The 13663-nt window shown below is 35.6% G+C and overlaps 1 protein-coding gene across 1 annotated transcript; it reads left to right on the plus strand.

Annotated features, from left to right (window-relative positions):
• Positions 1–4677: 4677 nt before the first annotated feature.
• On the plus strand, positions 4678–13073 carry LOC128515518 (IgGFc-binding protein-like). Its single transcript, XM_053489582.1, has 9 exons — positions 4678–4687; positions 4808–4892; positions 6040–6332; positions 6981–7563; positions 8386–9008; positions 10221–10788; positions 10877–11079; positions 11167–11529; positions 12128–13073. The coding sequence occupies exons 2-9, from the start codon at positions 4850–4852 to the stop codon at positions 12398–12400; spliced, it is 2949 nt and encodes a 982-aa protein (XP_053345557.1). The 5' UTR covers positions 4678–4687; positions 4808–4849; the 3' UTR covers positions 12401–13073.
• The last annotated feature ends 590 nt before the right edge of the window (positions 13074–13663 follow it).

Raw genomic sequence — 13663 nt, forward strand, 5'->3', positions numbered from 1 at the left:
AGTTTAAGCACATTTCTACACTGCTTTTCCACTCTTTAACAGGCAGGTGCCTTTGAGCAGACACGGATACACGTTCGATTTGTGGCAGCACGATATACTAAGATATCTGCATGTGAAGCTCTGGAAGAATTAAACAATGATAGTGATCAGGAGGAGAGAAGATGATTCAGGATTTCTTTGGAGTACTCCGACACTAATAAGGTAGAAGACCAAGCTGAAGTTATGGTCTCCTTTCAGTCCAAAAATGGAACTAAAACCTAACCCGATATGCCATATCCCGAGTGGATGACTCCTCACTGACTTCATTGTCATGCACCTGACAAACCTACAGGGGAAAAGAATTTATGAAGACACTTGTAATGATATAGACCTGGTGAATTTTTAAGCCTGAATGGATATGTTGATTTTGTGTAGTGGCTACAGATCCCAGAATAAATGTGAATCCAACTTAATGGATGTGGACACTGGCCAGGCAATTTGCACTACTTTGCTCTGCAGACCTTTCAAATCCTGTCACATGTGATTGATGACCACCACACAAGAGCAGCCCGAAGTCAACAAGACAATCTGGCAGCAATCAGGGAAAATTACCAACTTATTTATAAACCAGGTTCAGACATCACTGCAGTATATGCCCAACAAACCATACAAGTATGGCATACAAATATGGAGAGCATGTAATGCGAAGACATGTTATGCCTGGAACATGCAAGTGTACACAGCCAAACTGGCTGACGCTGTTCCTGAGAAAAATCCGGGGAAGTGGGGGGCTCCTAGAAATGACAACAGGGCTACTTTAAAAAAAATTTTTCATACAGTGTATGGGTCAAGCACTTCATTTATAATATAGTTAAGTTTTCCCTGTGTACATCTGGGCTTTTGTTGTTAATAAATAAATCATGTCAGTCAGTTTTACATACACAAAAGTCTTTCTGGTTTCAAAAAAGTGACTGTGGTAATTATTATTTTACTTTGTAATTAATAATATTATAGGTTTCATCTTAGTATTTGTTATAGTCAAAATAATATATATTTCCCCCCTTAAAAAATGAGTGGTATGAGCTCATGTAAATGAGGTCTTTAGGACATACATTTACTTTTAGCATTTATCATTTAAAATTTTTCTTGCATGCAAAGCCTTGAGCTTTAGCTGCTTCTTGGTCAGTAACTGTAGAGTGAGCATCAGTCGTCCCTTTCTCCACCCCACCCCCAAAAAACTCTGAATCTGTAGGTGAATGATCCACTCTACATTCTCATTGTGGAGTGTAATATATTAGTGATCTTAATAATTGGGAGTGATATTAGTTTAAACTTACAAGTAGAGAAGTTACAAACCAAAACATATCTACCAAAACATGACTGTCCACCTAAACAGGCGGTGAGGCAAAGGGAACATTAATCAGAGAAGCAGCCAAGAGGTCAAGTTTGTGAGAAGCCATGTGGAACTGCAAACAGGACTTTTTATGAATCTATTTCAACAATGGCTTTTTTCTTGCCACACTTCCTATAATGGTCGTCTTGTGGACAGACTCTTCCACCAAAGTTGTGGATCTCAGCAGAGTTACCATGGGTCTCTTGGCTGCTAGGCTGCCTTCACAGAAGAGCTGTATTTATACTGGGATTAAATTACACACAGGTGGACACTATTGGATAATTAAGTGACTTCTGAAGGCAATTAGTTCCACTGAATGTTGGTTATCAGAGTATAGTGGGGCAGAATAAAAATGCACAACAGACTTTTTCAGATTTTAATTTAAACATAAAGTTTGAAAACCATTCATCAATTTCCTTCCACTTCAAAATTATGTGCTACTTTGTATTGGTCAATCACATAAAATCCCAATAAAATACATTTATGTTTGTGGTTGTAATGTGACAATATGTGGAAAAGTTCAAGAGGTTTACACAGTCATCACAAAAAAATATATACACACTACACATACACACAAAAGAAAATAGTATGATGTAAATTATATAAACATTTTATTAATAATATGATCACATTATTATCAGAATATTATCATATATATCAATATATAAGATAATATATTTATACAAGCTTTCCTTTATACAAGCTTTATACATATGCTTTTTAAGTCTATTTTTGTATTTATATAACTCTTTTACAGAATGACAAGAAAATTAGGGAAATTATTACAAAATGATTATGTGTGACAAAATATGTACAAATCAAAATGATCAGATTGCCTCTTTTGATCAGTACTGTATGTCAAGGACAGCTGAAAATAAAAAGCTTTTATATGATCCACAAACAAAACAATGTAAAACGTTTTTACAAACAAATTTACAAATTTTTCCAGCTAAATTTTTTTAGATTAATTTTAATTAGTGTTAAAAAAAAGTAAATCAACTATCAATTTAATTGTAGACATTAACACAGTCTGAATTTTATTGAGTCATACAGTACATATGTGTGTGTACAGTAGATACACATCTACTGTAAATAGGAATAGACCTTACCCCATTTGATGAAAAATGTTACCCATTATGTTCCAATTTAATGAAATGTATAAATGTGTATAGGACATTTTCTGAGACTTCATCTAAGCAAATTTTTTAAAACTATTTTAGTACATTTGATTGCTTTGTTTCCTGTCTCCCTGCATTTCTCTAATGCTTGCCTCACACCAGCACCTAGTAAACGCTTTAGTTAACTAACTTTCCTGACGATGGCTTTTGCAAACTTTAATTCCAATAAAATTACAAATACTTCCCCAAACCTTTAAAACCATGTTAATAATTGTAGTGCGGGTGATTACTGATGCATACAGCCCTAATACTCCTGTACAAATGCAGGACTTTAGAGGTGAACAAGTTCGGCTAATGTTTTCTCCATTTGTTTTATGTCACTAGATAGTGTGATATGGTAATCTATTGTGTCACCGAAGCATTAAATTATTTTACACTCTATCTCCAAGTAAATGTTGTTGTGGATAAGCGAAACCCACCCTGTTGACCCAAGGTGGTACAGTAAAAAAACAAGCAATAAGAAAGTGACCTTGTCTTGAATTTTTATCAGCAATAGATTTAAAGCTTTTAAGAAGGAAAGATGTCCTGATAGATAAATGCTTAATGTATTGTTATATTGTAGTTATTGTAGTACATAATGTACCTTGCATTATCTGATATTTAGCACTTACGTCCGGAACGTGCACTTATGAGATAAGATTTATTTGCTGGACACAATACACTCACAGGTACTTTGCTAAAAATTTGGGAGTTACCTAGTGTAACTGTCTTTTTTACATAATTAAATGTCAAAACAACGTATTGTTAAAAAATTAATCATACAAACACAAGGAAAGCTGCATAGATTGATCTTATCTCATAAGAACACAAAGGCATTGCCAGATTTGTTGGATACTTAGCTGCAGGTCAAATGAATTACAAGAATTCAGTAAGTACATTGATTTAAAGCCTAGCTAATCATATGATAAAAGTTTTTAGGTAAATTTTTATAAAAGCTATGTCAACTCTGCCTGATCTAGCATAGATGCTAACTTAAAAAAAACACCAATCAGCCTTAACATTAAAACCTAAATTGTGTTTCCAAAGCAGCACTGGCCCATTAAGGTATAGACTCTTTAGCTGACCTGTAAGTTCTGAGGGGCCTCAACAGATCAACAAAATTGGATTTTTTTCCAGCACATCCCACAGATGATTAACTAAAATGAGATCTAGGGAATTAAGGCCAAGTTAATACCTAAAAGTTGTTCCTCAAACCATTTCTGCAATGCACAAAGTTTAGTGGTGTTAGTTCTGGTTAAATTCTATTTTCTGTTGTAAGTCATTTTGACAAAAATGAAAAATATACAAATTCACATTTTCATATAAAAATAGCCATGGATAAACATTTTTTTGGGCCAAAATAATTAACAAATGTAAATCTTCATTAAGATTTTTTATTTATTTATTTTTTTTTCAACAATATACTTAATTTTAGGTAAGCAATGGTGGATCTCTCGCCTGGTATGCGGAAGCCCCACGTTCAATTTCCACCCAATACCCAAACACTAGCAACTGGATGCAGTGTCGCTTCCTAACCCGGATAAAATGAGAGGGTGGCATCTGTAAAGGCATCCGGTGTCAAACCTGTGGCAAGTTATGTGCGGATTGGATGGTCCGCTGTGTCGACGAAAGGCTAACAACAATATACCTAATTTACAGTAAACTTCGTGTGTGAAAAATCTGTGACAAAAATCAGCAGTTTCCAAAATACTCAAATTCCCAACTTGGATGTTAACTGCTACACAGCATGATTTTATGCACTGAGGTGCATCATGAATACCTGCATGACTGAAAAAGGTATTTCTATAAAAATGGCCACTGAGATTAGATTCTCAATTTTTGATTTATATCATATATATGTATAAAATAAGCATTTGCACAGATCTTTTTATATACTGACTGACCTTAAAGTTATTTATGTACTGCACGTGACGTTTATCAGAAAATTTGATAGTGAAGTTAGTGAACATGAACTCATGATCTGTTCACAGAAATAAGGCGCGTGATGAATGAACTATTGACTCATCACGTGCAAGATGTCAAATGTGCACCTACAGTGTTACTCCTCAGATTTGATTGGTTCCTGATTCAGTTGTCCGGAACAATATAAGGCGGCTTGACCTGAACCTTAATCGACTGCAAGACAAGAGCAAGTCTGGTATGTACCATTACTATAGTCACAGAACTATTGCTTTTTTATATGATTAATAACGTCTGAGATTTGTGCAAACTATTTAGTTTGTTTTAAACATCTGTAATATTTTCCTTTTTTTTGTAGTTTGCCACCAAACTGAAGCAGCCCTTTTTCACAGGCTTAAAGATGAAAACAGCTCTTTGTGCCATCGCTTTTCTGCTTGTCTTTGGTAAGTCCTAACAAAAAAAAATAATAAAGAAAATATAATACTTTTAAAAATCTACATTTAAAAATGTACACTACCAGTCAAAAATTGGACATACCTTTAAATTCCATAGTCTTTCCTAATTTCTATTTCTTTCTACATTGTAAAACAATACTGAAGGTGTCCGAAATATGCAATAATCTCCTTTGAACATTTGATATTGAGATGTGTCTGCTACTTATGCTCTGTAAAGCCTTCTCTAATCTGAGGTGCTGTTTGTTAATTGGTGATTTCTGAGGCTGGTAACTCTAAATTAACTTCTCCTCGCAAAGGTAAGTTTTGGTCTTGCTTTTTCTTAGAAGGTCTTGAGAGCCAGTTGAGAGCATGGTGCTTAATGGGGGTTGGAAATATACTTGACAAAAAAAATTATAAATAAAAATTCAAATTTTATTTGTCACATACACAGTCATACATAGTATGATACGCAGTAAAATGGTTGTAGGACCGGCTATGAACTAAAAATTTTAAAAGAAACTAGAGTTTTTAAATAAAGAATATAAATCAAGTATATTTAAACAATGGAAATAAATATTTAAATATAGAAAAAATTTTGAAAACTTTTAGCTGTACAATTAATAAAGTAATAAAAGAGAATAGAAAAGAAATAAGGCTTTTGCAAGAATTGTTCCAGACAAGCTGATCTTCATGTTAGTATAACTGACAAAACTTTTTATGAAAGTACATAATTCCATGTGTTCTTTCATAGTTTTGAAATCTACAATATTGTTTTAGAATGTAGGGGGGGAAAATATCACTAAATAAAATTAGAAGGTGTGTCCAAACCTTTGACTGGTACTTTACCCCCAGCTCAGTCTACAAAGCCAGGTGTTTCTAATAACATGTGTTTATTTTATACAATGTACTCAGTACTATCTGTAATGTTGTCATAATGTTGTAATTAGGTTTATGTTCCATTTGTGACATTGTGATGAGGTCATTAGTTTAACATTAGTTGTACGTTACTCATTGCTAATGTCCTGTGGGTGTCTTAATCTCTGTCCTGTTGCCAAATTAATGCTTCTACAGCATTTAAGCAACCATAAATTTATGCTGAGTAATTGAAACTATGAAAAAAATATATAACATGATTGTTTGTCTTTTTGTTTAAAAGTTTGGCAACCAAAGGCTGACGCAGAAAATGCCCCTCCCGCTCAAGTGGGCACCTGTTTGGTTATGGGTGACCCACATTACAGCACATTTGATGGAAGTTATTACAACTTCATGGGAAACTGCTCCTACGTCATTGCCAAGAACTGCCATGTAGATGATCAACATCCAGCATTTCAGATTAACACCAAGAATGAACGCAGTGGCAATACACAAAATACAATTGTATCAACGATCACCATTTCAGTGTTCGGCACCACAATTACTTTTAACCGCGTGGAGAGAGGTCTTGTAATGGTATGAGATTCGGATTACAATATATATATATATACACTACCGTTCAAAAGTTTGGGGTCACTTTCTAACTCCATGATCGTTCCTGATTTTTATTTCTTTCTACATTGTAAAGGAATGCTGAAGGCGTCCAAAAAATGCATTAATCTCCTTTAAACAGTTAATGGTGAGATGTTTCTGCTACTTCTGCTCTGTAAAGACTTCATAACGCCTCTAATCTGAGATGCTGTTAATTGGTCATTTTTCAGGCTGATAATTCTAAATGAACTTCTCGTCTGCGGCAGAGGTAGGTTTTGGTCTCGCCCTCCTGGGACGGCCTTCATGAGAGCCAGTTTCATTATGGTGCTTGACGGATTTTGGAAATGCACTTGACAATACTGTTCTTGCAAGAACTATTACAGAAAGGCCGACCTCTGTGTCTTAAAATAACAACTAACTGTTGTGTTTGTTGTTGTTCCGTAATTACCTAATTCCATATGTTATTTTACAATTTTAAAATCCCCATTATTGTTGTAAAATGTATAAAATAAACAAACACAAAGAAATTTGCAAGTGACCCCAAACTTTTGAACGGTAGTGTATATAAGCAAAATTTTATAATTAAATTGTTTTGAATTTTAACAATTACATTTTATACTTTTTAAATTTCAGATTAATGCTTCACTTTGGAACTTTCCAGTCTCTTTGAACAACGGTCGTGTGAAACTCACAGCAAACAGCCTCTCAGCTACCATGAAGACTGACTTTGGCCTGTCAGTTCAGTATGACTGGGATCAATACCTGGTAGTCACCGTCCCAATGAGCTTTCAGGGAAAAATGTGCGGTATGTGCGGGAACTTCAACGGGAAGAAAGAAGATGACCTTACTACTCCCAGTGGCAGTGTAGCAAGCAGTATTCAAGAGCTGGGAAAGAGCTGGAGAGTACCACAACTTCCAGGAGAAGCTTTTTGTCAGGATGAGTGTCCAGGGCAGTGTCCGAGTTGTGAGGGAGCTTCATGGTTCACCCGCATGAATGCAAAGCTTAGCTGTGACTTTGTCACATTTCTTACAAAAGGACCTTTGCATGAATGCAAGAGTGTCATCAACCCCGATGTCTTCTATGACAACTGTCTGTATGACTACTGCTCTGGCAAAGATGTCAGCAATTTCTTATGTCACACTGCGCAGATTTACACTGATGCCTGTCAACAAGCTGGTATACATGTTTACAACTGGAGAGGCCTCCTTAGGTGCCGTAAGTATCAGTTTAAGAAGGAATGTGGAAGTAAATGCATTATACGGAAGCCCTAAAATGTAAAAAAAAGGGATTGTTATGGAACTTATGTTAATTTGTTAAAATAACTTTGATTAATTAGTTAAAGTCTGGGGAGTTAAAAATTGACCATAAACAGCTTTAACTTAATTATCCATCTTTAGAGATAAAATAAACTACATTAAAAAAATCCTGCTTACTAACTATTTGTGAACCAGCAAAATGATTAAGAGTTATAAGTGGTTAAAACTGTCACCTTGCACCTCCAGGATCCAGGTTCAATTCCTGCCACAAAGTCTGTGTGCATGGAATTTGCATTTTCTCGAAATGCTTAATGGGTTTCTTCCAGGTGCTGTGATTTTCTCCCATAGTCAGAAAACATGCAGTTAAGGCTAATTGGCGTTCCCAAATAGCCTGTCATGTGTCAGTGTTGACCGGAGGTCCTAACATGGTTGTAAAAATGGAAATAAATACAATGGTCACCACTGGCCTCCTTAGTCTCCAGTTGGACTACAGCAGTTCATGGATGGATTGTTTAAAATAAACTAGTGTGTAATTCTCCTACATATTTAATGTTTCTGGGATAGATCCTAGTTTAAAAAAATAATGAGATATTAAGTCAAAATTCTAACAGTACACAGATCCATAATTATTGTTTTCTTATACCCAAGCATAATTGCTTCATGGTCATATGCATAAGCCAAAAAAAAACAATGTTGCTCTAAATACTTACAGCATAATTATTCACTATGTAAAATGCATCACATAAACTAAACATACTCTTCTTTGTCTTCTTCTATTAAGCTAACCCTGCATGCCCAGCAAACAGTCACTATGAGTCGTGTGCCTGTCCTGCTACCTGTGAGAATCGCACTCCATCTCCTGAATGCAAAGCAAACTGTGTAGAGGCTTGCGTTTGTAACGCTGGATACTTTTGGAGTGGAAACAAGTGTGTCCCCAAGGACCAGTGTGGCTGTGTGTACAAAAATGATGGTGATGTGCGTTACCTACAGGCTGGAGAAACCATCTGGGGTAATGATCAGTGCACCAAAAAATGCACCTGCAACCCGACAAATGGTCAGGTCCAATGTGTAGACACAAGTTGTCCAATTGGAACCGCATGCAGTGTCGTTAAAGGAATCCAAGACTGCCACAAAATTCCAACTGGCACCTGTAATATCTATGGAGATCCTCATTACAACACGTTTGACAATGGCACCTATGACTTCCAGGGTACTTGTACTTACACTGCCACTCAGGGCTGCCATCTGGAGGGAACAAACCTCACTCCGTTTTCAGTCGTGGTGGAGAACGAAAGATGGAATGAAATCCAACAAACTCCAAATGTTTCCATGGCCAAGGTGGTTGTTGTGGAGGTGGATGACATGACTATAATTCTGCGAAGAAATCAGATACATCAGGTCATGGTTAGTACAATCTTCATTACATTTGTCTTATGTATAATTTCTGAATACCATCCTGTGTAAAAAAAAAAAAAAAAAAAAAAAAAACTTACTATACTGTATCAATCCTTTATGCATCTAAAATAACAAAAATCTTTAAATTGCAGTATTAGACATATTAAAGAAAGGTAGTCTATACTGTTCAACAATGTGATCTAAGCATGTGTAAATACCACGGAAAACATTTGGGACGAACCAGAACACCATCATAGAGTATCGTAGGCACAAAGGGGGAATCTGTTTTCATTCCTTCTTTGCGCCTATGATACTTTTCACGTTTTTGCAAAGGTTTTCCTTTCTAAAGATTATAGAGAATACCTGTGAGAATTTACGAGAGAGTGTGGTGGCTCAGGCTGCTAAGGCTGTAAGTTGTTGATTTAGGGACCTGGGTTCAAACTCTTCTGTCAGTAGTTGCCACATCCCACACCACCCAGCCATAGTATAAAATGCTGGTCCTAAGCGTGGTTAGAAAAACGGGAGTGTTGTGGTAGGACGGGTGTTTGGTAGAACCTGCCAAGTTGTGTGTGGATTGGATGGTCTGCTGTGGCGAAGAAGAGCATTAGTGAGATCAGTCACTGATGGTGGGTGAGGAGATCCTGGGGCACAGTTGGTGTTCTGGTTCATCCCAAATGTTTTCAATGGTATTTAAGGCTCTTTCAAGGCAGAGGGCCAGGGGTAGCTTAGTGGATAAGGCATTGGACTACGGTTCGGAAGATCCCAAGTTCAAACCCCACAACCACCAAGTTGCTACTGTTGGGCCCTTGAGCAAGGCTCTTAACCCTCAACTGCTCAGATGTGTAATGAGATAGAAATGTAAGTCACTCTGGATAAGAGCATCTGCCAGATGCCTAAATGTAAATGTCAAGGCACTTGAATTCTTTCAGTTCATCCACTTTAAATCATAACTTCATGGACCAGAACTTTGGGTTCTTAGTTTAAGTTAAACAAAAACTGTCATTTTACAACAGACATTCTATACAATTATGTATAATAGTCAAGTGTCCTCAATCTATATATATATATATAAAAAAAAGGGTTTATTTACTACTTACTCAAGTGTATGTTTAAAAAGTTAAAAAGTTTAAAAAGTTATAAAAATATTTAAATAACTTCTATTTAAAAGAAAACTGTAATGTAATGTATGAGATAATGGTGTATTTCTACCTGGATTTCCAGATTAATGGCATTCTAACCAACATCCCTGTAAATCTCAATGATGGTGAAGTAATTATTCAGCAGGAGGGTGATTTTAATGTGATCCTAACCAACTTTGGTCTAAGAGTGGCCTACGATATGGTTTATCATGTTATCATCACAGTACCTGGGACATACGCAGGAAAGACCTGTGGCATGTGTGGAAACTTTAACGGTAATAAGAAAGATGATTTGTTGTTGCCAAGCGGAAAAGAAACCAAAGATTTAAAAACATTTGGAGCTGCTTGGAAAGTGGCTGTCCCTGGAGTTGTGTGTGATGATGGCTGTAGCGGTGATTTCTGTCCAAAATGCCCTCAAAATGAAAAACATGTATTTGAAAAGGACTGCAGTATTATTACCGACCCTAATGGTCCATTTGCTGCATGTCACAAAGTAATCGTCCCTGACTCCTACTTCAGAGATTGTGTTTATGATGTCTGCATGACTGAGGGAGACGAACATATGCTGTGCCACAGCATCGCTGCGTACATGAGTGACTGCCAGAACTTTGGCGTCCCGATTAAAAACTGGAGAACCTCAACATTCTGTCGTATGTGCAACATTAATTTTATATGATTTTCAGTTGTAAAAGTATTCCCTATTCTGTTGATGCTTAGGGTGTCTCTCCTCTTTTGCAGCCTTATCATGTCCTCCCAACACTGTCTACGAAATCTGTGCGAAGGCATGTAATGCACCTTGTCCTGGCCTTACTGGTGTAATGACGTGTAATATCCAGACCTGTCTTGAAGGCTGCATGTGTAAACCTGGATTCTTTAACAATGGGACTGGATGCGTTACAGCAGATCAGTGTGGCTGTTATGACAAAGGACACACCTATAAGGTAAATAAAAATACAACTCTGACATCAATAATTGCAAGTAAGCACAATGCAATGTAATTGTAGTTACCAACACTTTTACATTTGTAGCTCCATGAGACCGTCATCACTGAGAACTGTCAAGAACGCTTGACCTGTCTACCAGCCGGCAAAATAGAACGGCAAAAAATTAGTTGTGAAAGTAGTGAAGTCTGCACCACTAAGAATGGTGTTCGTGGATGCTACCCAAGGCAGTGCATGGTGGAGGCTGGCGGCTCCTTTAGCCTTTTTAGTGGAGAATCTTGGACCATTACATCTATCGGAGCCTACGAGTTGGTGAAAGCCTGTGATGGTGCTCTTGAAGAGGAATGGTTCCGAGTGGTGGTGGAGTTTGGAAGCCAGAACAGTGTTGTGGCTGTGTACGTCTATTTTGAAGAAGTCTTCATTACGGTCACCAACAAGCATTCCACTTGGGTAGGTTTCCTAGTTAAATTATAGTCTTCACCTATACTGCCTTGTATTATAGTTCCTACCTGTAGAAATATTTTACATAATTCTAATCACATATAATAAATAACACATTATGCATTACTATATAAATATAAATTGTCAAGTAAAGGCAATTTTATAAGACTGAAATGACCCATAATGCAAGTTCTAACAGGTAACCTCTAATTTATTTTTTATTTTTTTTACAATCTGTGATATTTGCAGGATCATGCCATTGCTATATACAGTAGCAATAGTATGGCCCTTTAAAAATACAATAATGCATAAAGATCTTGAGAAAACTTGTTTTAGTTAGTATGTTTTTTGACTTAAAGAAATCGAGAATATAAATTAATACACAATATTTAGTGATGCAATAATTACTTTAAAAAAAACTACACAACAAATTGGAAAATAGTTTTTCTTTTAAATAGTTTATTTTTTAATTAGTATTTTTAATTTATTTACTATTTATTTATGTATTGTTTTATGCATATTTTTTGTTGTACTTTTTATGTTTTGTAAAAGATGCCTCATAAGTAATTTCAATAATTCCAATAAATGTCTATATTTTGTTTTTCAGATTAATGGAAAGCTTCTCACTCTGCCACAGAAGCTGAAAAATGAAGTGATGGTTGAGTTGGTTGAAGGTTCACTTACTATTGAAAAGAAGGGTATCCTGAGAGTGTCTTTCAGTCTTTCACTTGGTCTTAAAATGAGTGTGGGTGATGGCATGGCGCCGAAGGTGTGTGGAGCTTGTGGAAGTGACGACAAAATATTTGCTGTCCAGCCTCAAAGCGTTCAAGAATTCATGGCCAAATGGAGAGCACTTGACTTTCCAAGTTCCCTTTGTTAAATATGCTGTTATTTTTTGAAAGCATTGGTTTTAAAGAATAAATGAAGTAACATTTAATAATAAGGCCCTGTTTACACCTGGTATAAAGAATCAAGATGTTTCAAATGGGCAGCTAAAATGGACCGCTGTTTAAGTGTCTCAAATGCACCTTCTCTGACCACATGTGACTTTGTTTTGTGACAAGCCAGGTTTGGACTGACACCAAAAGCAAACCCAACAGCATAAAATAGAAATTTATTTAGGCAATTTTTGGCATGACTGCCTGCCATTTACAAAAATTAAATTTACATTCTTAATAATGATTTTGCTTATTATTGCAGAGTCACATTTAACTCTAAGCGTAAGCCTTTTTGTGTAGTCTGTTGCCAAAGTCCTTTTTAGTGCTTATTTTCTTTGTATGGCTCGTCTATACATTTTGTGTCTCTCATCTGTGTTTCAAATGATAATACATAGTGTAAACAGGGCCTTATATATTATGCTTTATTCAGATGATTTCTCTAAAATTTTATGCAATCTTTACATATTTCAAAAGGTGAGACAAATAGTAATCTTTAGGCAAGAATTAGAATCAAAATCCATAAGATTTTTCTTATACTGTACTTTATCATTGGTTACGTTATGTATTGATGCCATATTTTTTTTTATATTTGCAAATAAAGCCTTTCCCATCGTCTTCATGACTTTTCAATATTATTCCAGTGACAAAAAAATAAATAAATGTAAACTTTATTTATGAAAAACATAGGCTAAATTGAAAGTTTAAAGGACTGTTTTACAATAACCTATATTAATAAAAGTGGGATAAATTAAACAATATGATGTCTTCAGGAAGGCATCATCTATGTGAATCTATATTAATGTGGTAATAATAATTAAAACGAGCAAGAGGCAGTTGCTTTGTATACAAAATTATTTATTTATTATTATTATTATTATTAGTAGTAGTAGTAATAGGAATATTATCATTTTTATTATTGTTAATTAAAGTAACAATAATGATGATAATAATGGGTGCAAAATAACTAATTTTTTTTAAAAATTAAATAAAGAATAAACAAGAATAGTTGAATGGCAATGAATATATTGTAGCGTTTTTCACCGCTAAGAAGGAACTTGGAGAGGCGAGTGAGCTTCCTTGCTGCCCAATGCAAATGGCTGGAAGTATTTTATTCAGCTTGGTACATAAACGGCACATTCAACAAGTCACACAATCAACAAGACACTCTTCTAACACACACACACACAACCTGGCCGAAGCCACTA

Source organism: Clarias gariepinus, chromosome 28 (assembly GCF_024256425.1).
Source record: "Clarias gariepinus isolate MV-2021 ecotype Netherlands chromosome 28, CGAR_prim_01v2, whole genome shotgun sequence".
Taxonomy (NCBI): domain Eukaryota; kingdom Metazoa; phylum Chordata; class Actinopteri; order Siluriformes; family Clariidae; genus Clarias; species Clarias gariepinus.

What these genes read in the sequence shown, in the direction of transcription:
- LOC128515518 (XM_053489582.1), top strand. Translation starts at nt 4,850, where the DNA reads ATGAAAACAGCTCTTTGTGCCATCGCTTTTCTGCTTGTCTTTG. An exon ending in TGGAGAGAGGTCTTGTAATG is followed by an intron (nt 6,333 to 6,980) that starts GTATGAGATTCG and finishes TTTAAATTTCAG; the next exon opens with ATTAATGCTTCACTTTGGAA. An exon ending in ATCAGATACATCAGGTCATG is followed by an intron (nt 9,009 to 10,220) that starts GTTAGTACAATC and finishes CTGGATTTCCAG; the next exon opens with ATTAATGGCATTCTAACCAA.